This window comes from Nipponia nippon, unplaced genomic scaffold (genome assembly GCF_047370975.1).
Source record: "Nipponia nippon isolate SJK-2023a ecotype South Korea unplaced genomic scaffold, ASM4737097v1 scaffold_3, whole genome shotgun sequence".
Lineage (NCBI taxonomy): Eukaryota > Metazoa > Chordata > Aves > Pelecaniformes > Threskiornithidae > Nipponia > Nipponia nippon.
Genome location: NW_028262347.1, coordinates 98974104 through 98999707, shown reverse-complemented (window position 1 = coordinate 98999707; position 25604 = coordinate 98974104). Strand labels below are relative to the sequence as shown.

The 25604-nt window shown below is 40.8% G+C and overlaps 1 protein-coding gene across 2 annotated transcripts in view; it reads left to right on the top strand.

The window, feature by feature from the left end:
* Positions 1-2997: 2997 nt before the first annotated feature.
* The window catches only part of LOC104015451 (uncharacterized), a 31416-nt gene continuing 8809 nt past the window's right edge, over positions 2998-25604 (top strand). Inside the window, exons 1-11 of one of the 2 annotated variants that reach the window (XM_087767466.1) lie at positions 2998-3216; positions 7689-7715; positions 10998-11340; positions 15814-15930; positions 16834-17075; positions 18707-18872; positions 19350-19446; positions 20352-20427; positions 21149-21274; positions 22525-22692; positions 22996-23053. In XM_087767466.1, coding sequence (XP_087623592.1) covers positions 3116-3216; positions 7689-7715; positions 10998-11340; positions 15814-15930; positions 16834-17075; positions 18707-18872; positions 19350-19446; positions 20352-20427; positions 21149-21274; positions 22525-22692; positions 22996-23053 — 1521 coding nt within the window. In that variant the 5' untranslated portion in view covers positions 2998-3115. Of the gene's footprint in view, positions 3411-7688; positions 7716-10997; positions 11341-15813; positions 15931-16833; positions 17076-18706; positions 18873-19349; positions 19447-20351; positions 20428-21148; positions 21275-22524; positions 22693-22995; positions 23054-25604 lie in introns of both variants that reach the window. The other variant, XM_087767465.1, reaches the window with a different exon arrangement.

Below are 25604 nucleotides of genomic sequence, written 5' to 3'. Positions count from 1 at the left end.
TATGGTCCATGTTTTTAAATCTTCAAGCAGTTAGTGGACCGATCCCTAGACACTTAGGTAACTTGTTCATTCTCCATATGTTTTGGTCTGCTGATAGCGATTGGCTTGATCCTATTCAAGATGAATAATTATAATGAAAATAATGTATTTCAGTTTGTTAGCTGAGGCATTTGGCTTTTCAAAGTTAAGAGCCAAGAGTGAGATTATATGTGAAAGGTTTGCAGGATCAGTTATTAAAAGGCGATACGCTAGAGAAGTTTTTTGCTGATTAAGCGCAAAACCAGAGAGAAATGAGGGCATCCTGGGAATTTCAAGTGCAGCAGACAACAACCCCTTGCAGACAGTTGATTCAGAGGCATGCAGTCTGAAACAGGAATTGACAGATGGTATCAGGGAAATCACTAATAGGATGTAGCCTTTATAGCCAACTAGTTCAAATGCATAACTGGTCTAGCACAACCAGTATGCTTTTTGATGTAAATGAAGTAGACGGCACCATAGGAACAGCGGTTGGATTCCCTCCCCACAGCTGACCAGATGCTCTCGGTGGCAGTGGGAAGGAGGCTGTGTGACACCCCACTGCTGTGGCTTTCACTGCTTGCATCCACCTTGTCAGCTGTAAAGCTCCTCTAACAATCACAGCACTCTGCTTGGAAAAAATGTCTGTAAAGGCAATGAAATCAGGAAGAAGCTGTAAGTTCCATCATCCTGCTTTTGTAATAGCTGTTAAACTATGGGTTAATCTAGTTGAAGTGTATTAAACCTTGAAGCATAAAATACGTACCTAACTTCATCCCCGGCATAAGTATTTTGATGTAAGACTGCCCCTAAAAATGTCATTTATGGGAGTATTGCCTTCTGCTGGAGAGTTCTGGTTCTTGGACAGCAGCAGCAGATCTGCCAACTCCTACTAATAATTGCATTAGCAAAGACAAAGGAAATAAATAGGAATTTCCTGGAGAAGGAAATTAGGAAGAAGTAGGAGACCAGATTAACTTCCTAGATGAAGGTGGCTGAGTTATTTAAAGGATTCAAGTAACAACAAAGATGTCTTAGTCGAAGACACACAGATACTAAAAAACCAGTGCCTGTGAAAGGTGACAAAATCCAATTGCTCTAGAAAGAGGAAGGAGGAGTGCTGCACGGCCATCCTCTCTGTCTGCACAGATAATGAAGGTGGATACGTGAAGTGGCAGACAAAGTATAAGAAGCTTGTAAGGACAATGAAGTTTGACAGGCAAGAATGAAAGGAAGACATCTAATAATAGTGTGTGTTTAACTGTTTATCTCTCATTAAGGAAATAAGCAGCTCAGAAAACGGTCATAGTTAACTTACAGCAATTAACAGTGATGCAGTACCTTCTAAGACACTGCACAGTCAGCGTTTCCAGCACACACTTAGGTAAGGGCTTTGAATGAATGTTTGACCTGGGCCTAAATCTACAGCAGAAATTTCCAAATATCCTTTTTCCCTAGTGGGCTGCTTGTTTGGGAGTGTTTTAGAAGGACAGCAATTCAGTGCTTCATATACTTCTGTGCTGAAAGAGCTTGGTGAAATTGTTTCCAACTGCTTGGCCAAATGGTCCCAAAAAAATCTTTTGCTGGTTTTGCGTGGTCTACAAGTGCCGATCATAGATCAGGGCCTCATTTTGCGGGGAGCTGAATTCATGTCAAGACTTGAGCACTTCAGTCTGGACTCCCAGACGCTTGAAAGCTAGGCATTGCGATTTTCACTATTTTAAGTTCTCTTTCCTGCCCACCATTGCACTTCAGATGTGTTATGAGCAAAGTAATAACTCTACCCACCTTCTCTGTGTGCTTCAAGGCACCAGTGATGTTGGCCTGAACTTCACTCTGGGTTAGAGCTGCAACTACTGGCAGCAGCCCACTGCCTTTTTGTCTCTTCACTCCTGGCAGCAGCGTGCTGCTGGGTTGTGGCCACGTGTAGCACGTGCTACCTCCACAACCTGCACATCCACCACCTGGAAAAGGAAGGATAAAGGGGTTTTGGGTGGGAGAGACAGGAAAAAAAAGGTGAATCTGAAGCTTCATCTGTACTGATGAAGTTGGGGAAGCATGGACCTGTCTGCCATGCCAGTGTAGGGAAGGTGCCACCAGCACAGCTCAGAGTTTCCTAGAGATCCCAGAAGACTATTTGATCATTTATTCTGGCTCTCCCATATAAGGCAGATTACAATATTTCTTACGGTACTCTGTTGGGAGGGTTAGGTCACAGCTTGGGTTAGATTTTATGATATGCCTCTTCTCTGTCTTGGAGGTTAAGATTTTGTATACTATCAGCAGAAAGCAGAGGGTACTGAGGGACCACTGATACCTGGAAAGGGACACCTCGTCAGTCCCCAAGCAGCCTGGACCCTGTGCTCCATCAGGGCTGTGTTCCAGAGAGGAACCACAGAAACATCTCCTGCTCCCATCCCCACTGCACAGCCATCCTGCATCTGGAAATGTGGCACTGCCTTTGCTAACGCTCTCTCAGGGCAATGATGAACAAATTTAGATGTTTTTTTTTTTTAACATCTGCTGCTGCAGTCTTTTCCCTAAATGATCTTTAATTTTCTGTCTGTGTGATCTGGATATCTCTGTTTTTCTGCTACAAGGACTTGTGCCAAGAGAAGACCTGAACAAAGTAATTAATCTCCTCTGCACCTCAGTTACAAAAACCCATGTCCCTTGGTGCTGCCTTAAAGGATCCCTGCAGGTGACTCAACCACCACAAAAAAGGCATCCCTTTCTTGCTGCCTGCCTACCCAAGTGCATGCTGTTAAATCGCGGGCGCTACAGCAGGTCTAGATCATGCTCCACAGCTAAGCAGTAAGTAACTAAAGCTTCAAGTGTCCTGCTAACAGAGCGTCACCCAAGCATAATCCAGGCCTTGACTCAAATTGACAAGGACAGGTTGGCCTCTGAAATAATCTCTTTAAATAGCAGCAGCCATCTCTCTCAAAGGCACTTCCCCCTGCAGCTGGAGCTGGAGAGCTGCTTACAGCACGTCACCTGCTATTTCCCACCCAGGCATTGCAGGGCTGGCACTTATCACAGGCAAGTGTGTCCCCTGCCCGCAGTCTCCCAGCTTTGCTTTGCACCAGGAATTACAATGAATTTTGCAGCACAGTTTCTCTACTCCAGGGTGTTAAAAAACAGAAGTCCCAGGGACCACTCCAGGGAAGATGAAGACTACGATCCTTTCTGGCAAAGGTTGGAGAATATTGCTGTCTGACTTAGAGCTAGAGCACTCCTTTCTCCCGCTCAGGGGTCATGGTCAGCCCTTGGGGTCCACCCAGGGCCAGGCCCAAGGACATGACAACCCCTGGATCCCTCCTGCCTCCTTATGGTGTCGTAGTTGGAGTTTTGCTTCACCTCGTTGTTTATCTAGTCGCTGTGCTGTATAGGTAATGCTTTCTTTTTCCTTTCCTTACTTTCTAAAAAAAAAAAAAGGAAATTGTTTGTAATTTTCCAATATCTCCCAGGGTTCTATGGGTACGAGTTGCTCTTGGAGTCATCCACTAGAAGCAGTGGAGATTTGAATATTTTAAGCCTGTGGAGTTCATTTTTTTTATTTCTTCATGAGTACAGTATTAGAAATAACCGTAGACAGGCCGATAGACTGCTGAACATTTATCTTGGGATAGCCTGTATCAGATCCTGTTATTACAGGTGTTCCGCAGTTGTCTTTGTTATGGTGCTTATGGTCTTCCTGAATTCCTGTTTTCAGGCTTGGATGGTGCAGATGGAATTTAGGAGACGTCTAGTGCCCTTGTGTAGCACCAGCTGGGGTGCATGCACCCATGTGGCATGGTTGTGTTTGCACAACCTCACTCTTAACCTTTTGCGTAGTTTTCTCCCTCAATTTTATTATCTGGACACCACCAGCAAGATCACAACCTGGTGTTGCCAGATGTGGTATAAACAAGGGGCAATTCTCATTTCCTGCATCCTGCCAATAATTGCAGATGTTGGTAATACTTAAAACATAAATTGTTTCAGTGGGGTCAATGCTGTTAATAAACCCTCACGGAACACCAAAGGGGAAGACAAGATCCCAGTTCTGCATTGAAAAAATGACTTACCCAAAGTCACACATGACGTGACATGTTCTGCAGCGAACTGAGACTCTTAAACTAGTCTTTTCATCACAGGACAACTCTTTCCTCTAGTTTGGGTTATGCTATTTGTTCTTTATTACAATAAAGTGAATTATGGAGATGTGTTAATCTCCGGAGAACCTCTAAACTCAAAATACATTTAACTTAAAGAGGAAAAAAAGTTTAATTACTTGAAGAGTTTTAACTGCCAAACTGTGTGCAGTGTTTGATAGTGACCATTTCACATTCACAGCTGTGCATGTCCTGTAAGAACTGCTCAGAGGGATGGGTCCGCTTGAGCGACATTTGGAAAGTGTTGAAGCAGAGGTAACCAAGAGGGGTGACCTTCTGAGTTCTTCTTGCTTTCAGATTACTTTTTCTCATGTTACCTATTTAGCAGCCGAGACCCAGTTGCCATTGCCAGCAGTAAGCAATGACATTTCAGCGGTGTGTACAGAAGACTGGCAATGGATTATGACCACAGATGAAAGCAGCTGTAGTACTAGGCTCAGGCTTTGGTAAATCTGACTTACTGAAAGTAAGGAGATATTTTATCAGAAGTGATAATGCAGCTTGGTTGTTCCCTAGATGAGCTTGAGCATTCTTTGCATTTGTTGCTGGTGTAATATCACACTGTTTTGTCAGACCTTTATATGGTGAGTAGAGTTACAAATGCCTGCTCAATCTCAAGGCTTGGTTATTATGTACCTATCCATGCTGGATGGTCACAGTGCATACATCCCCCAACATTTGTGTCATACAGGCTAGTAACTAAGCCCCGATCTCTCCGTCTTTAAGACACTCTGATAAGTAGCCCTGCTACGAACTTCCTGCGGGAGTCTTAGGCAAGTCACTCGATCTGTCTGTGCCCCAGTTTCTATCAATAAAGTTGAGCTAATACTTACTGAATTTGTCTTTCTGTTTAGGGGAAGATGTTGGTGATTCCTATGTGATTTAGGAACAGTCAGTTTGTGTAGGGTTTGGGTATCTAAATGTCAGAGATGCATTTTAAATTTCCATCCTGTAATTGCCACAAGTTGGAGTGATACAGTCTCAAACAGGTGTTTCTAAGTACCAGTGTTATACAAAATAACGATAATACATGAAAGTAATGTTTGAGTGCAATATTGTCTTTGATCCGTTTTAACTGTATTGTCAAAGAGAGATCTAGCATGTTCCTTCCCCATGCCTGGGGGAGTTTACTTGTCACCTTGTAGTCCTGCAGAGGACACCCAAACGCTATACAGTGCAGTAACCTAGAATTACTAGCAGTGAAGATGACATCTGTTATGGTGCTTCTTGCCATTTGTATCTCAGCAAGCCTCAATTTTTCCATCATTTCTCTTTCATAAAGACCCACTTGCACAAGCTGCTGAGACACTTTTAAGAATTGCTGCTATTGCAGCATTTGGATGCATTTGGGGAGGGGGAAAAAAGTAGAAGAGGAGTTGGGATGGAACAGGAATGTTTAGGAGCTATTGGGAAAGGGGATTGCAACAAAAGGGGAAGGTATCAGAGGGATGGGGAAGGCTCAGGCATTTGGAAGGGTCAGGGGAGATGGGGCTGGGGACATGGAATAAGAAGGATTAATGGAATGGGAAGGTTCTGGGTAAAAGAGGGATTTGGATGAGGGAAAGGGCCCTCTCTGTCATGTCCTGGGATTACCTCTTTCTCGCTCCTTTGAGAGGAGATCCCAGCCCCAGTCACATCTCAGTCATAAGCTGAGCAGACTGCTACCTGCAGCAGGCTGCTCGCCTGGCCTCATCCCCCCAGTACATGACCCATCTCTGCTCAACTCTTTCAGGAATGACACAGAAGTGACTTTAAAGGGGTCACTTTTTGCTGTAATAAGTATTCTGAACTTGCAGGCATAAGATCTGAGCCCATTTATCCAGAAAGCAGATAAGTATGGCTAAAACTGTATCTTACCACTGTCTGTTGCTCGGTGTGCTCCAGGAAGGTGTTTAGGGAGCCTGAAGATGATGGCAGCAGATAGATATGAGCTTAAGAAACCCTTACCCTAAAAAATTAAAAAAGAATGAAATAAAAAATCCACATGTAGGGAACGTGCATATGTGTGTATGTGTGCTGATGAGTTAATTACAGGCTAGCCCCAATTCATTGGGATGGTTTGAAGTGGTATTCAAGCTTAACATTTTGCCAGATTGCACCACGCCACTGATCAGTTGAAGTCAGGCATTGGAGTTCGAAATTCCTGTCATGGTGTAGACCTATAAGGATGCTAAAATACTCTACAAAACTTGTACCATACTGTTGGTCCCTCTTCATGGTGAATGTGTATCGTTGTGAATGCAGATGATAAAAACTGCTGTAGCAATGACAAAGAAATGCTGAGTCTTCAGTCTTATACTAAAATTTCTTTGTTTCCTTTTGTGACACTTGAATTTCTATCTGTGAAGCAGCACAGTAACATGGGAATATATGTCCATAATTCCAACTTCATTTCTGCCTCAAAACGCATTGTTGTGACTCATTTTGTAAGAGGTATAAAAGCTGCCAAATGGGCCAAATGCTGACATTGGGTACGTCTGCAAATCAAAATGGCAACACTGGGTCAGACCAAAGAGCAGTTTACCCCTGTGTCTTCTCTGTAGTGGTGGCCAGTAACAGGAGCTTGGAGAAAAATAAAAGCCACCTAAGATGTTTCCTCTCATATACTTTCATGGAGTCTGCCAAGTAAGTGCTTAGGGGCTTCCTGAATCACAGCTTGCTTCTTGAAGGATGTGTTTATTGGTCACTATTAGACCTACTTCCACATAGTTGCACAGTTTTTTTAGGAACCCATTTATACCATTGTTCTTCATAGCATCCTGTGACAATGAGTTCTGCAAGCTAATTATTTTCTGTAAGAAGGGAACTTTTAAATTTTCTATCTGATACTTTCATATGATCTCCCCCTAACATTTATACTGGGAAAAACAGTGACTAATCCTTCCCAGTTTGCTATTTCCTGGACATCAGTGACTCTGTAGACTTTTTTGCTCCTTCAGTTTTAGAAGCTGAAGAGATCCGGTATATCAGTTTAATCTGTTTAGTCTGTTTCATGGATCCTGAGGAAGGCAATCTGCATGTGCTTCATCTGATGGGGACATGTAATTGTTTCATTGTTGCAGGATCGCTGCCTGGGCATTTCTTCTTGTAATGAAGGCAAGAGTTGTGGTCTTTAGGTATCAGTCTTTAGGTATCGGTATATATATATATATATATATATGTAATGTATATAATGTCTACTACTTCATTTTATCTTCCAAAAATTATTCTTGTTGGTTTTATTAATTTCTTAGTTTATTAATATTACTATTTTCCAAACTTGTTTTCCCAGCTATTTAACTTGATGAAAATTATGAGCATATTCAAAAAAACAAATTGGAAACAGAAAAATTATTCATTCTAAGTTGTTGCTTTTTATCATTCTAAGAGTACATTTCAGCACATACTGTCTTTGCACTGGCTTTGAGACTTTAAACCATGTAAAGCTATCTGTCTAAACAAATGATATTTTTTCCAGTTCCTTAATTATTTATGGAATGTCTGCATACGGATCTTCTCTTTTATTTTTTGCAGTTATGCTGAGCAGCTGTTCTTGAAAAAGTAGGTTTATAAACTGTATTTTCATGTTTGCTTTTACTAATCACTTTAAAGGTAAAATGTCGTAATTTATAACCATGTAACAAAGCTTACCAGCTGGATATTTGTTTTATGGCTGGAAATAAACAGACTTTTTCATTAAAACTTTCCTAGACAAACTCCAAAAAAGGAAATGTGATCCATTTGAAAGGAGCAATGTTTTATAATGCTGGGGTTTGCATTTTATATTGGCTCAGACTTTCATCTGGTGGGCATGATCGCTAGAATAGGGGCCATAGTTTGTTACTGTGCATGAGAAATCACGTGCTGTCTTTTTGTGAGCACTTGCATGCTTTGCTGCCTGCTTTGACTGTTCCTGCAAAAGAAATTCATACTGTGGTGATCTGCGCCAAGCATAGGAAATGTGATTGGGGAGAGAAATGCATCTGACCCAACAGGGTTATTGGTTGCCTGTTTGTGATGGATTATCAAACCTCAATCCACTGTTTACGTTGGGAGCTTGAGAGCTCTCAGTAGGTCTGTGGCACACCCAGGCAGGTTCAGTAAGGAAAAATGTCATTCATTAATGTAAATGAAAAATATGTACATAGAAGGAGAATAAAGATTCATCTGAAATCAATGTATACAATACATGCATATACAATAGCACGATGATATTTCTTCGGTAATGAGGCTGCTGACCTTTCAGATGCAAATGGATGATGGTTTCCATATTAAATTTTGAGATGGTAATGTTTCAGATGTGCTTTAAACCTATCTCAAGCTTTGAAAGCTTACACGTATTTTACAGCTGTTTGACTTCTGTTCCTTTTATCCAATGGTCATAAGGTGTTGTCTCCATCAGGGTCCTGAGCAGATAGTCACTGTTCATAAGAGCAATGCTGCAGATCAAGGGCTGAGAATCTGATTTGCTTCCCTCTTTTGTTCTGCCAAAAAAGGGAAATCCAAGAGTCGGGCCAAAAATCAGTATCCCATTTTGGTCTTTCTATTTGCAGATAAAAATATTTGATGGCACTAGTGTGGTGAGGCATTACTCTGTAGTTTGTACTTTCTTGCAGAATCCTGGTTCAGCAATGGACTTTTTGTGGTCGTCTTTGGCTGGGTTTTTTTATGGACTTTTTGTAGTTGGTTGCAACAGATGCAAGGAAAAAGTGTGAATTTATCTCCTATCGCAAATGCCAGTCAGTAAAAAAAAATTTAACATGGAAGAATCACAAATTTTTGATCTACCTGTATATTTTACCCTACATATACCCTTTTAACCCATTGCAAGTGTAAGAAATAGCATTCATTGCTAGTGCTTGCTAAAGATTTTAGATGATACATTTAGAGATAAGATGTATTCTTCTCTTTTTGGAGCGGTTATGGGCTACTGTGATATGGAAAATGTCTTTTTGGGGGGGGGAGGTAGGGAATGAACTCTTAACAGCGATGTGGCCTCTTAGATGATGATAGCTGTTGTTTATGCCAGGGGCTGTGCTGTAACAAGTTCACAGGGAGACAGTCTGATCTGATTCTCATCTTTGCATTAAGCTAACTAACATGCATGAGAACTAACACTGACAACTTAACGTCTTTATGAAGTGTTCCAACCCTCTAACCCCAAAGGAGCAGAAATGCAGAGAAGTATGGAATAGAGCTACTTGGTAAGATATTTAATTTGAAGGCAGAATGCCTCCTGTTGGATGTATCAGCTTTAAGATACGGTATTGGGAACATATTTTAAATCACAAGTTTCAACATAAACAAGTTACAAATGTGTAAATACTTTATTTATTTATCTTAGAAAATTAGTGTTGATCTTATTAATTTCGGAGAGAGAAGACTTTGCTACAAAAATTGTCCTTTTTTGTCTCCTGTGAGGATATACAAAATGATTGATGCTACTGGTATATTACTTGATTCAAATAACAAAACCTTTTATGTTGCCCATGTTGTTATGTGAAGTCCTCAGTGGAACAATTGGAAGTGTAATAGGAAGCAGAGCTACTGGCACAGATTATTGGGACCACAAAGAAAATGGATGACCCTGCCAAAAGTGGGGCAATTGCTCAAAAAGCATCTGTTTCTGAATGTTTTTAAATTCTTTTTCAAAATTATTACGATGCATATTACAGTGCTGATTGCTGCTGTAAAACTAGGGCAACACTTGCTTTAGCCAGCCCTGCCGATGAATAACTGCGTAACTTAAATGCAAATTATTTTGTGAAAATAGTAAATATTTTTTCTTGGAGATGATGCTGAAATCTCTGACATAATATAACATGTATATTTTTTAGAAAACCATTTCTTCCAAATAGATTAATATTGAGTCCTTTGTGTAGAGGGGCTTATACCATCTGTGTAATCAGGGCCACAGACGAGGGACGGTATCAGCTCTTTTCCAAATCACTGGTCTTCTGCTTAATGCTCCTTTTTCCCCACGTTACTCTCCAATTTCAAGAATTCCTAGAAGTTTTGTATTTATTTGTTAGTAGGGCTGCAAAATCCTACACCACAGTATATTATGCCTTGTGAACTCCTGAACACTGTGGACCATAGAGCAAGGCAGTTGAAGGTAGGAAAACTGGCAAATTTTTGTAGCAGTGTTGTCTCTCCAAAGTTTCTTTGGGAAGGAATTCTGTGTGGCATCACAATGTCATCTTATCTACAGGTGTTTTTATCTATGAAGCGGTAACTCGCAGATCACGAGACCTAGTTCTTTAGCTCTGTTATAGGATATAATTGTTATCCCTTATCAAAGTAATTTCCTCCTGTCACGAGGCAGTTGACAGCTGTCAAGGGTATGCTGTGCGAGTATGCAAGAGCAGAGAAGCCGACCTCGTGTGTACAACGTAATGACATTTGTTACTGCTATTAATAGTATTCAGGAATGCTCTGCAGCAGCTATTTGCCTTTTTTGAAAAACATGGAGTTGCATACAGGAAATACAACTCCAGTTATTCCAAAATTTCTGGAAGCACTGAACTGGGATCATTGCCAATTGAGCCTGGGTACTGAGGAAGGTCTGGCTGCCCAGACAGCATAGATTATATCTTTCTTATTTTCTTGGGTATGACAGTTTCCCAGTTTGTCCACACGCCAGGTTATCTGTGGCTTTTCTAAAAGCTGGCTGGTTACAGTAGCTTTCAATCTACCTACAAGGTAAGGTAATGACAGCAATAGTTCATTCTGCCTATTTGAGGCTTGCAAAGAGCAACTGAGACGTTCATCCTTCTTAAATGCTAAATGTCAAGCCTTTAATCATCCAAGCTTTCCTAACAATTTTCTTTTATTTGTTTTTAGGGATGACAATAAAATAAAGAAACAAGATGCCCCCGCACTTTGTGATCTTCACTGTTGTAAGGATGGGCCGATAAGAAATGGCCTTATTGGGCAGAAGCCACCTTCTATCAACCCTGAGAGACTGAAAGATTTTGGTGAGGAGGATTACCTGAACGGGGATGTGAAGACCTGGGAAATGAAGATAGTGAGCCGTAATGAGGAGTTACTTAGGGATGCCCTTTCCCGCATCCCTCAGTCAAGCAGTAGGACCAGCCTGTCAAGCTATAACAAGCTGATTCGATTTGAAGATATTAGTGCAGCAGCTTTCAAAATCCAGTGCGGTGTTCAGAAAACCCCCTGCATGGTAGGGAGTTTAAATGGCTTTGCATTCTCTCAGTACTTCTTTAATTTTCTTTATAAAAGTTGATCAGAAATGAATGAAGAATATGTGTGAATTGCAGCAGATAGATCTGTGTAAGATGATTTATGTTCCTATTAGTTGTTGTTAACTGTCAGCAAGCATTTTCTTCTTACTTGTTTACACTAACCTAAATCCTCAAAGATTGCAGTGACCTGTAAACAAAGGATAAACCTAATTAGGCATAAACTTAATGCACTGTGGTATTATGCTCCTGGTGAAAAACTCTTGCTACAAGGAACCTGAATTGGAGATGGCGGACTGTCAGTGTTTGGGTAAGCAGTCCTGTGGGAGGGTCTGGTTTGGAACCAGAGTTTTGGAGAGATTGAAGGTACAGATTTTCCTTCCTAGCCTGGCAAGGCTGTCTGTGTTTTGTAACCAGGTCGTTCCGTCATGCGTCTTCAACAAAACGAGGACATTGAGTTATACACACACAAACATGCGCACCTATCGATTAGTCTAGGTATGAAAATGACTGAGACACTTCCACAAATGTACAATCATTTGGTAAAGCTTAAGAGAAGTACAGTGGCAAGCTATTTAATTTGTAGTGTATTTCTACTGTTGGGAGCTCTTCATGAAGGCTACTTGTAGGCACTCTGTGGCTAATCTCTTTTCCCTGCAGTGAGGGAAAAGAGCGTCTCTGCCAAATGGCAATTCATAGCAGCAGCGCCAAATCACTCTCTTGATGAATCCCTCCTTGTTGCTGACCCAGAGCACCCCACCAGCCTCACCAGTGGTGGATGGTCTTTCTGGCCTGCACAGGGAAAGGACCTTGGTGTCTGAGCCGCTGCTTGGGGTGGACAGTGCCTAGAGCAAAGTGGTTGGGTCTGCAAGGAACAGCAGTTCTCCTGGTTCCCAGATGGTGCCTGCTGATCCAGAGACATCATAATTACTTGTGGTGTCTTGGTTTTTTTTTTTAGCTTAGAGCTCCTAAAATAAGGATAGCTGTGTTTTTTGTAGCACGCTACTGAAGAAGTGTGTCTCATGACAAAGGGCACAATACAAGACCATTTGGGGCTGTAAGGTGGCACAAAAAACTTGCAGGGTACTGTTGGCTGGAATGCAGGGAGTCAAACTGGGTGCATTTTGTGTTCTTGTACTGCCTGCTCAGAGTGACTCTGGAGTAACCCATCCTGCCAGCTGTACCTGGATTTCCTTTCAGAGTGGAAAAGTTGGCTTGCCCAGGAAGGCCGGGGGGGGTGGGGGGGTGGGGTGAGCAAACACGTGTGCAGCACGGGTGGTCGGGGGGCCAGGACCTGGGCGAACAGAGGGAGCGTACCAAACTCTGCACATGGCATCGTTTGCCACCAAAGCTCTCAGACTGTCATGCTTGAGAGCACAGTCAATGCTCTAGACAGACATGTCAATCTTCTGCTTTTGTGGAGAGACTGTCCCAGGAAGAGAAGTTTTGCATTTATATTGCAAGCAGTGAGCACTGCATTTCTCTGTAATGGACAACTCTGGTCATATTTGTTAGATAGGTTTACTCTTGCTGTACAAGGGTAGGTCTATGGGCAGGGAGAGGGAGAGTGTCAGGGCTTAATTTGGAAAGCAGAACTAGCTAGCTCCATACTCTTTGATAGCCTGGATCATCCCTTCCCTGCAGCTCATGGCAGCATGCATTTCTGCCAAACTAGTAAATCTATCTCAGCCCCATCCCCTGAGCCATGTCCTTGCTCTCAGCACATCCTAATGCAGGAAAAGGCAAGACTGCACCATCGGGTCCGTCTTCTGCTCCTGCAGGCATCCATGTAATACAAAACTTTTTGTAAACTGATCGTGCTCTTGCTCACAAGTAGTTAAGCTCTCTTTGGCCCATTCACACCATTTGTTCTCAGGCAGCTTTGTGCCTCAACTTAAATAATTCTTTTCTCTTGGGTGTCCCTGACAGATTTATGCAACACAGTTGTATCCCCTTTCTGCATTTACTGTGCCAAGTTAAACAGGTTAACTTTCTTTAGTCTCTTTTTATGAACTATGCTTTTGGGATGATCAGAATAGTGGAAAACCTATATCCTCACTTGTTTTAGTGTGAAAATAGCCCATGGCTGTTGCTATTCAAAGTAATGTTCCTGCAGAAGTCACTACTATAAGTTTCATGTACTGATTAAAAAGGAGAGTATTGAAAGCACAGAGTAGTGTCAAGAAAAACACAGATAACCTTTATTTTAATTCATTGCTGAGAGCTAAGAGCCCCTTTCAGGGATGTTTGTTTGGATTAAAAAAGTGAGCATGACTATAGCCCATTCAGTTAATTGAATGGAGAAACATTTTGCAGGGTGATTCCTAATCTGCAGGTAAGACCATGGATGGAGCGTCCTGGGTCCTTATGTAGGGGTTTGCCCGGACCTGAAATATGGCATCATGAATGATTGTAACAGATGTTATAGAGGTAGTGAGTGTAGGAAAACAAGGAATTAGCATTAAATTGGGCACGTGGTTTGGTTGCTGATGTAGGAACTTTAAGGGATGTTTTGTGTTAGCGTTGTGGATGCCAAACAGAGTCTGTGCTGTGTGTTGTACATTAGACACAGTGTCTGTAGTTCTTAGATAAGATCACGGTGACAAAAGGGAAAACTTACAGGCTGCTTCAATGAGTCTTACAAGGTCATGCATCAGGTCAGTACAGCTGAAAATAGCACTGACACCTCCTTTGTTAAAAGTAATTGCTATATTTAGGCTACAGGATAAAAAGCCTCAGTTAAAGGAAGCAGAAAAGGATAACCTAAAGAGTTAAAATGTTGAGTATCAAAATTAAAGAAAAATAATAATAACCTGAAGTACACCACCTCTGTGGTAAAGAATGACTTAATGACACATATTTTTAAATGTAGGAGACTTAGCAACTTTATAAAGTCACAGGATTCATCTCCTTAAATCCTTTTTCTCATTGTTCAGTCTAGAGTCCAAGATTCTCTACAAAAACAAAAATGATAAAACTAGTATGGTATGTGAAGAACCAGTAAAGTAGTGTTTCTGGTCTAGTGTTCTTGTTCTGTTTTGCATAGGCATTCTCCATAGATTAGGCTGTTCAGGATAGAAACTATTATCCTATTAGTGTACTAAGCACTTTCCATTCTTTCAGTTCTGCAGCCAGATTTGCAAGGAGCAGCAAGTGGTAGCTCCTATGGCAGGATTTTCAGAAGCAAAATAGAGAATCTGGCCCCACCTATGGGTGAGGAACTTAACATATGCTTGTAAATCTTGAACCATTCATCACAACCTTGAAACATTCACCTGAAATACTTGTTTTAAGGTATACAATTAAACTAAATATCTATTTCAGATATATTTAATTTATATAGATTCACTTAGAAAGTCCCACAGTCTGCAAAATATGTCAGTACATATTACTATGTACACTATACACCATATGCATGACACTGCCAGATATTTTTTGAGATAAATATTTAAAATATATTGTCATGCTGTCTTTTAATCTACCTCTCTTTGTGACTTATCATAAATGAGGGCTTGATCCCCTAAATCCCCAGGTCCTCATTTGCTTTCGCAGCCAGTGAAAGCAGTAGAGCCAATTACAAAATAGAGATGCAGTAAGCCTGGGGAACCAGAACCCACAGGCTTACCACAGCTCTATTTCGTAAGTTACCTTGTTTAAAACTCTTGTTTTAGATAATATGGTAATAGGAAATTAATATGGCAATGCATGCTGTGAGTGTCTTACTGTAAAAATTGATAAAGGTTTGCCATGAAAAAAAATTTTTTAAAAAATCATGCACTTGGACACTGCATCACATGTATTATACTTGCTAATTCCTCTCAGCTCAGGGATCCTTTCTGTTCCAAACACTGAGCATCTTCAAACGGCTGCTGCTTACATTTGCAATCCTGGGAAATATTTTTTTATTATTTCCATCATTCTTCAAATAAGAAATGTCTTTATTAATGTCGTACTGGCCTTAGGATGCAAAATGGACAATACTCAGTAATGAATCAGTGGCAGAAACCATAGCAGAATCATAATGGGACACAAGGAGGAATTTTCTAACTGCTTTTGTATCTATTAGGAAATGACCTTATTTTTTGGGTATTCAATATTCAGTTCTGTCAAGTGCCAAAATATCAGACCATAGGGTGTTTTTTGAAACAATTGAAAATACTTATTTTAATATCTGTATTCGAACAGTAAGACCAAACAAGTGCTATTTTCAGAATTCATAATGGCATGGGGTACGTATTTCACTGCTGCGAGTTTGAAAATGACTTCCATAAACCAGAAGAATCTGGTAGGTAATAACACACTGTCATGTACTTCTAAAGAAACAGATTATGAAATTTACTTTTTTGGAGCTCATACACAGCAGTTGAATGCATGCCTCACCAGGGAGCTGATGGAGTGTGGAAGATTTTTCTTCACTTTAGATACATCCCCATAATAACATGTCTATACTCCAGTATTCTAGGCTATCCAAGCAGTATGGAATGGACATCTACCTAAAGAAAGAGTTCCTCCAGTACACGGGATCTGTGAAGGAACGAGGTGTACTTTACCTTCTGACATCATTGCCTCAGGTATAACAAAATGTCAATGTTCAAAAAGAAATATATTAGTTCTGCTTCACAAAAATGGAGCAGAATTAAAGAGAATTTTACTCATAACGTCCATGGAATGACAGTGTTTCTTGCCTTTTGAACCATTCTGCTGAACAACATAGATAGGTCTGCAAGTATCTGAATGTAAAATACTTTATTTACGCTTGGCCAATCTGCTGGTGAAATGCTTAAAAATATTTAAAAGAAAATCTGGCAAAATGTAAACATCAACATTTTTCTGTGGCAATTAGGTGAAAATGTTTGTATGAGTACTATGGTTCTGACATGTTGAAACCACTAAACTTTTTGTGATGATGAAATTGAGTTACAATGAGTGATGAGAAGGATCTCGATCACCAATTGATTTTGTAATGAATTTCAGTATCATTACATGAATAGCTTGTTTATCATTTGCTGTAGGAGGTTATTACGTCTCTGCAGCAATCATAATTATAATTGGCATGATACAGCAGCCCAGAAACAGTGTTTTTTCCTGCATTTTTGTAATGATATGAATAAATCCTTCTATTAAAGGGAAACCTGAAATGGAATAATTTCACCCAGGCAGGGAAGAGGGACCAGATATCAGCTCTGAGGGGCCAGATATCAGCTCTTCTGGGATCAGCTGGTGTTTTGCAGCTAATTCCAATGGAGCAAAAATTGAACTCAGAGAAGTGCAGGAACAGGGACTGATCTTGTGCTGTCTTAGCTCTGTGTGTAAGTCCTGAGGTCACACCAGACATGCATATACTGTATCATAATATCATAATATGATCAGCTAGTAGAGGAAAAGAAGGAAATCACACCATTAGAATGATCCAGGATCATATGGGACAACTTTGTGACACTATATAACGTGCAATAAGCAACCCTGTTTTTTAGGATCAGCAAAGAAAGGGGGTGATCGTGGCTTCGGACAGTAACTTTTCCATGGCTGTTGCTTATCATGCCTCGGAGCTCCGTATTCCAGTATTTGTCATCATGTCAACCAGCACGTCCCCGGCCAGAGTGAAAATGTGCCGTGAGTATGGAGCCATGGTTATATCCTATGGCACTACAGCTAAGGATTCCCAGACGCATGCAAGAAGGTTGGCGCAGGAGAATGGTTACCTCTACCTTGAAGAGTAAGTGGAAAGTCAGGTTGATTGGAAAGATTAGATTAGATACTTGAGCAGCTCTGCAAAAACAATTAGTTTCATTAAAATTTGATCACAGGTCATCAAAAGGTTCCCATTACCTGGAGCACAGACAGTTACATATCTGTGAAAAGCTGAAGGCTGATCAGTGGTGTTCTAACTAGATGTTAGCACGGAAAACATGATTATCTGAAACATTCATTCAAACAGCTAATAAATCTCCATGCCCAGAGCAGTCTCCTTTGGACAGAATTTTCAGTTGTTAGAGAAGTTTTACTCGTAAATTGAATATCCCAGGTCCTCATTCATTTTTGCAGGTCCCCATGGTTTCCCGTGTAACCATGGCAGGGGTAACTCCGCAAACTCAGTTCTGAACCTTATTTGCAAATAAGTCTCCAGAGGAATTTTTCAGGAGACCAGTGATATATTTTGTCCCGTATAAGAAGGAGGAGAGAGCTCCTTCAGTATCTTGATAAAGACAATAAATTCAAGGGTTCAGTTGTCCATCCCACTGTGATTTCTTGCCTTCGTCTTTAGCTGTGCTACAGGAGTGAAACTTCATTCATCCCATCCTTTCTTGTGTAGTTATATAGAGACTCACCCTGAAGAATTTGCTGTGTTTTGCTATATATGTGAGGTAACTTCTCAAGGCCTTGGTCTCCACCTTGCAGGCTTTCCACGCTCTTGTGCTGAGCCTCTCTGTGCATGTTTAACAGTAATAAAAGCATAGCTTCCTAGTACCCGAACGTCCTGGGTCAAGTAAATCAAGTGAAGTCATTGGATCTATCTGTTTGCTTATCCATTTGCCAGAAGAAGCAGAACATATAGGCATACAGAGGTCTCATTTTTTTTTTTCATATATCATTCTACCTTTACATCATTGCTAACTTTTAAATAAAATGCAAACCATCTTTTAGAAATAGATCCAAGTCAATCGTGTGACTCCACAGTGGACTTTTCTTCAGTCTTTTGACTCTGTTTGTCCCTATTCTGCTCATTATATTACCTTTGCCTGAAAGTGTTTTACCAGTGAGTATTTTGGCACGACTAAATGCTTCTCTTACGCTTCCAGAGTCTTCCAGAGTAATGTGAAGGTATCAGATATTGGCCCTGGATTGTGGAAAGACTTAACTCTGTAGCAATCTGTTTGGTATTTGTGAGGTTGAATGCAGTGCTTAATTCCATGAAAATTCCCATTTATCGCAAACACTAAATTCCACTTATAAATAAAGAGGAGTTTTCCTTTTGAGACTTTGCTTTTAGTTTGGACTGCAACATTTAAAATTTATGAAGCTGAAGGAAGTGATGGCAATGGAAACATGACTTCTGTCTCACCAGCTCTGTAACCACCTGATACTGCTAACAAGAGATAGGTGCTCTTCAGCCTGAAGGCTATTTAAGGGGTTTGTCAATAGCACAAGTTTTCTCCTAGTGGAAGAAAAAGCACACAATGTTCTGTCTGATGGCAGTATCCTGTTGTATCGCCTCCTCCCCTTGTGCTGGTGATTTACTCTCATATATATCTTTTTCTGCCGAACGATGTCTTTAAAGTAGTAGATTGAAGTATTATTGCGTCGACAACAGTGAACCCTGCTGAGCTGTGCCCTTCCTTCCCGCAGGGAGGATAGTGCTGTCTACCTATCGGGCCTGGGAACCGTGGGGCTGGAGGTGTACGAGCAAGTGCCAAAGCTGGATGCAGTGATTTTCCCTGCAGGAGGCCACTGTGGCTTGCTGGCAGGGTCGGCTGCTGCACTCAAACACCTCAACCCACATATTTCTGTAATTGTAAGTTTCCTTTCACCTATAAAGTGTTGCAGCTTGGCAGCTTTCACCACAGTACTTTCAAAAGGCATTGGTATCTAATGATAACACTGCACTGGTATCTAGTGATACGCTGGCAGAGACTATGTATGCTGGGAACAGGGACTATCTGATCCCCTGGGCTTCACCTAGGAGATGTGCCTCTGAGAGCCTGGGAAGCCTCCTGTCCCTTGGCTGCTTGGCTGAATTTAAGAAAAAAATGTGAGAAGACTCTTCCAAAGCAAATGAAATCCAGTTCCGTGTTTTGAAATAATTTCTTACAGGAAAAGTTTGGCCCTAAATAAGCTACAGGATAAGTTTAGTGATAGCACAGTTATTATGCAATTTGAAATTAATTGTTAGTTTGAAGAGGAAACTTTGTGTATCTTTTGGTGTCCACTTTGGTGGTGACTTCTGCTATAAATAGATCAACAAAAAAGTGACAACACTTGTGTTCCCCAGGGAGTTGAATCTGAAAGTTTCCCTGTGTTGCAACAGTCCTTAAAGGCTGGCCACCCAATTGAAGACCAGGCTTGCAGCAATCATCATTTTTATGGGGGTAAGAAAATACATTATTCTTTTGGAGGTAAAATAAAGGTTGTAATTGATTTCTCCAGTCATATTATTTTCTTGTTAATTCAGTTCAAACATATTTTTTAAAGGAAACCTCTGAAGAGTCAGAATTTAATTCAAGCTGTAAGAGCAACTTCTGCCACATTTCCCCACCACCACCCTGGGGTACAATACTACTTCCAGTGCACGTGAAATGTTCAGGTGAATACTTAGAAATATGAAAGTATTTATCTGACCATTGTGCTCACAAGCAGCATCTTAACCAGTGAAGTCAATGGGAAAGCTCTCGTGTAAAAGACTAATTTGTGAAAAGGCAGGAAAATGCGATGCTTAAATATTTAGACTCACAAAACTGTTCTCAGAACAACATTGTTTATAAATTATACAGTTGTTTCCACATCATTTGCTCAAAAAACCTCAACTGTTAAGCAATTTAAGAATATCCTGTTTACCTGATGTTCAAATCTCTGGAAGCTTTGGGTTAAATGGGAGTTTTATAAACAACTCTCTTGGTAAGCTCTGCCTGTCTCTGCACTCCTTTGCTAACTGTCCTGCTGTAGCCAACAAACGCAGTGCCACACTTGGTTCTTCTCTCCTTCAAGCCTCATTGAACAGTGAAAAGTGCTGGGCTGCAGGGTCACTCTCACACTCTCACTATGCCAGTGAAGAATCAGAGTTTTCTTAAAGGGGACCAAAATGGCAAAATCTTCCTGTGTGATTTGGTCTTTCATGGCCAAATGCATTTTTGTCATATAAAAAAATCAAGCAACTTAAGATCATATAACAGCAGTGTGCTGCACTCATTAAGGGCATAAAGCAGCCAGGACTCTAAAAAATGTTGAACTTATCTAAAGCAGCCAGCTTCATATTTTTGTTTTTTGAAATCTGCAGATGTGAGCGGACTTTGCTTTGGCAGCAATTCCTTGCAGCTGACTGGGAAACTTGTGGATAAAGTTGTTGCTGTGAGGTAGGTGACGAAAAACAGTGAAATGAATAATACTGGGTGAACATTGTTGTATATGAAAAATATGCTGTACCACCAGGGGATGGTGGTTCTTCATGTACACTGGGGGAGAGCAGGTTGATAGGAGTTGCCGTCATGCACACACTGTGAGAGCATGTTGGTGGTGGGGTGCCTTCACTTCCAAGAGGGGCACTGAAGACACTGAACCCAATCCCACATATCATAGAATCATAGAATATCTCAAGTTGGAATTGATCCATAAGGGATCATCGAGTTCAACTCCCTGCTCCTTGGAGGACTACCTAAAGATAAATCACATGACTAAGAGCGTTGTCCAGACTGATCCCTTTGGCCAAAACTTCACCTGCTGTTAGTACCTGGTCATGCTCTGGGTGTAAAACTTGTCCTTGTTGTGTTCTACAACACTTGAAGGCAGCCTTTGACAAAACTCTTCTAAATCTTCACAGAAAGGCCAAGCTGGCAGAATATACTTACCACTAGGATTTAGCTAGCACAATGGTTCTAGCAAAAAATGCCATCCTGTCTTTCAGTTAATAACAAGACTGAGATGTACATTCACCCCCAGCAGCACAGCTTTCTGCAACACCACCTTGGGGTTGTATGTACCTGGGAGGATGGAAGGAATCCAGTTATACATAAATGTATTGTCTTTTGCTTTTGGTAGCTCTTTTGATTTGTTTTGACACAACTCTTTGGCCTTCAGGGAGGAGGACATCCTCATTTCGATGCTGAGATTGCTGGAGTATGAACGAGCCACGGTTGATGCAGAAGGGGCCATTGGACTTGCAGCATTGGTTGCAGGGAAGTTGCCCGAGCTGAAGGGTAAAAGGTACGGCAGTTATTGCAAACAGGGAACTGTGGCAAAAGCATGGGGCTGAGTGCCGTGATCCCAGGCAACGGAGAGAAGCTACTTGTTTTATGAGTGACGAGGCAGTTCCTGCCCCTGAACTGGCAGTGGGCTTATCTGTGGCATCTACTTCAGGCTGAAGAGACTACTCACAGGTCAGAAGACCATGTTGAAGAAGACAAATGTCAGCCTGGAGACCTGACAAATCTTGTCATTTTCCTGTATTGTCAAATGGTTGGGGAAAAGGCAGTTACACACAGCTCCACAAGGCATGGTCACATCTGCTAGGAGAGCAACCTGCTCTTGTCAGCCTGAAGCCTTCTCTCATTCCACCTCTGGAAATCAGCCCTGTCTGTGGTGGGACAAGAGCTAGGCTGTCTTCTGCAGTTGCTTAGTGACACCTGCCTCCTGGCCTCGAGAACTCCTGCCCAGATAGTCAATGGGATTACCCTTGTACCTAGCATTAAACGTGTGGGTAAGTGCCTTCTTGCATCCGGGCTTGAGCACTCAGTACTTAAGCAGATTGAGCCTTGGCTCAGGACACAGTCCAGAATGTATTTAAACACACATGCACTCCAGACAAAATAAAATTTCCAATGCACAACATTGTACGCTAAAACACTGCTGAGGCAATTCTTCAGAAGAGGCTGACAGTGTACATACAGAGCAGTAACAAATTTCAATGCAGTACAGCTAAAATTAAAGGGAAAATGCAAAGGTTTGGTTTCAAAGAGGTCAGGTTTGACTCTACAGAGAGAGATTATCACGGACTAACCATGTGGCTCTTCACTTGCTGTTCAAATATTTCTGCACTCATTTTGCAGGGTTGAGATGGACATAATTAATGGTTACAGAAAGCCTTGAACATACATGTTGTCTAACCACTAAGAGGCTGAGACTCAGAACTTGCAGGGGAAAAATGATGTCGTATTTTTTAAATTTGAAACATACCTAGAATTCTCCAGCTAATTATCTCTAACAAAACCAAAATCTCCAGGAAATGAAAAATGAAAACAAAGTTTGAGACCAACTAATGCAGCCAGCTTCTAGGCTCCCACTGCCTGCCCACAATTGGTACTGAGAGCCAGTAGCCCCCCTGACATGTAATACATATTTATCAAAGGGCAGTCCTAGCAGATCTTAAGCTGATATTAAATACAGTGCCTGTGATTTATGATTCCTTTGCACAGACAAGTGCTAATCAAAAATCCTATTTTTCTCCCTGTTTTCAGAGTGGCAGTTGTTATATGCAGTGGAAACTTGGAATTACATTTGCTGCAGCAGTGCATAGCTCGTGCCCTGACCCTCGATAACAGAGTGTGCAGATTTTCCCTTGTGCTTTCTGACTGCCCAGGAGACATTTCAAAGCTACTGGAGATTTTGTCTCGGGAAGAAGCAAGGTAAATCAGATTAATAGTAGGGAAATATAATCACAGAATAGAACAAAGCTTATTGAAGATTTGGAGATGTTTCCAAATGTTCTCTGAAGGCAAGTTTGTAAGCAACTAATTAATCAAAGGGGTTTTTATTGTTATATTTCAGAAAACTTTCATTTCCTTCATTTTTGTTCCAATGTGAAAGCACTTTTGCAGCATAGAATAAGTGTCTAATACAGAAAGCAGCAAAGATAGTTACTGTTCAAACACTTACAGAAACTATTTTACAATGACAAAGGATTGTTGTTTATCCCTTATTTGATCTAGAGTTTTGGATATCAAACAAGAACGCACGTTTGTGACATCTGAGCTCTTCACTGTTGAGGTAAGACGAGATGCAATTTCATTTTCTCTAGCAGTACTGACCTCCTCTAGTTTATTCTGTTTTCCTATATCTCTATATGACTATGTTGAAGAAGTCCAATAGACTGTGTACAGTGATTTGGGGAGCAGTGTGACAGATAATTTGTTCTGTGTTATACAGCATCTTGCCTCACCAAATGCTTAGCAGGCATATAAAATAATACAGGACCTGTTTTACCTGCTATTGCAACACTGTGGGTGAAATACTCCAGCTGTTACTATTGCAAACCTTCCTTACGTGGGTGGTGGTGTGCTGGAGGTGGTGAGCAAGCTGCAGCATTGGTCCAGAACTTGAAGAGCCAGCTGTGTAGGCTGCCTGTAATTATATGAGATCAATTTGCCTTAAATGAACACCCTTCACCCTTAAATGTGAATACCCTTACTCTTAAGGAATCCTCATTTTTAACTAGGGCCTCAGTTTTGTACCTTATCCACAGAGAGCACAGAGCAAAACCATTATTCCTTTGTTGAGTATTTGATACAGTAACAGGAAGGAGGTGTTATCAGTTAATGGCATCTCTTAAAAAGATAATTTCTTTCATGGCTTATCTCTTATTTCAACTGGTTTGGCAAAGGTGTGGTTCCACTGATTTCATGCTACCGCTGTCCAAGTCCAACCTGACTTAGTTTGTGAAATCACAGGAGAAAGTCAAGTTAGGGGTCTTTGCTAAACAGGCTCATAACTGGAATTCAGTAATTCTGTTGAGTAAGCAAGTTCTTCTATTTTGTCGTTTAAATCTAATTTCTCACCTGGATGCAAAAACCAGCTCAGTATTTTCACTTGTGGCTATAAAGAACAGGTTAGATTAAAGATGACTATAGCAAAGGGCTGCAATGAAGTTTGTGAACGTCTTTCAGAACGTGATATTATCAGTTTTCTCAAGTGTCTAGGACTAAAACTACATTGTTCCGCAGTGTGCCTTAATGACAGGCCAGCCATATTGAATATTCTGCAGCCTGCCCTAAGAATAGGCCGTGGTTTGGGTAACTTGAAGATAACGTGACACTGCACGGGGAAGACAAATCCCTCTGATTCAGTGACTTAGCTCTGAAAAACCTTTTTACTGAAGGCTAGATTCGACAAACCCTGTAACTCTTCTAAGGTTTTTAATGTGATTTTTGTGAAGTAAGGCTTGTAGTTTTTATTAATGTTACTAAGTAAATTAAACAAAACCCACTCTCTTAGGTTTTGATTGAGAATGTTAGAACAATTTTCCATTGCTCTTAAACCTCTCCCAATGAGGCAGTTTTACCAGAATCTGTAATAAATACAGTCCCTGAATGAAAAACTGCCATGTCCGATTGTCTGCACTTTAAACACAATGTATTTTCACTCACTGTCCACTTCAAGAATCTGGGTTGGACGGAGGAATTTGCATCCCTGAATAATTTAATTGGATGTTGGATTTGCATGATGGCTTTTAATCAGTCTGGGAGAGGCTGTCGGATAATTAGATGTGAAGTACAAAGTAGTGATCCAGATTTACAGACCTCAGTGGCTTTGGAGGCAGCTCTATCTGGTGACACCTAGGGAATCATGAAGCTTTTGTTTGAAAACTAAAACAAGGATAATCAAAAAGGGTGAAATATTGAATTTATCTTTAGGCATAAAAATTAATTTGCTCTAATCAGATATAGAAGAATGTACATATTTTCATAGTAAAGCTAATATATGTGGGGGAGGTTTTGCTTTTTTCTTTATTGCTTGTAACAGCCAAAGCTGTATGTCAGCAAAGCATTTTAAGCATTTGCTACTAAAGCAGACCTGCAAAGAACTTTGTATCATTTTTGTTGCTGTAAATCACAGCACATTAAATTAAGCATGCATTTAAATCTGGATCAAGAACCAAAATTATCACGTGTTGAACTGGTGGTAATAATAAGAAAGGCATTACAGCTATACCCACTCCACTCTAATACATACTTTCGGCTGTGGATATAGATGAAGTGTTTGACAGAACAGAGCACTAAGCGTAGTGGCTTATTTGAAACACTAAATCAGTCCTGTCAAGATTGTTGTCTCAGTATTTAATCATCCTTTTAGATTTACCCCTTCCTTTCCAAAGGAGAGAAACTTGGCTTCTAGTCACTGCTTATCAGGAAGATAGTGCTTTTTTTTTTTCTTTCTTTCTAGTGAAATGCCTTGCTGGGTTAGTGTTTATTCATCTGGTGCATGCTTGGAATGCTCCATGGGAAGATCCTTGCTGATAGTATGATTTCATGGAGTAGTACGGACTTTCTAAAATGAACCTTTATGTTCAAACTACATTTTTGGAAAAATAACTTTTGGAACATTTTACTGGCAAAAATAAGAGATTTTTTTTAATTAAAAAAAAAAAAAAAAGGATTATGGCTACATTAGATTCAGCTGATTCTTAATGAAGTGCCTTGTGCAGTGGGATTGGCTGGTCATGTTCTTTGGAACAATATGGGAGTTTCTTTTGGATACTGCCGGCTCATACCTCCAGTTTAGGTTCTCTTTCCTTGTTGCTAATACTGGATTTCTGTCTTCC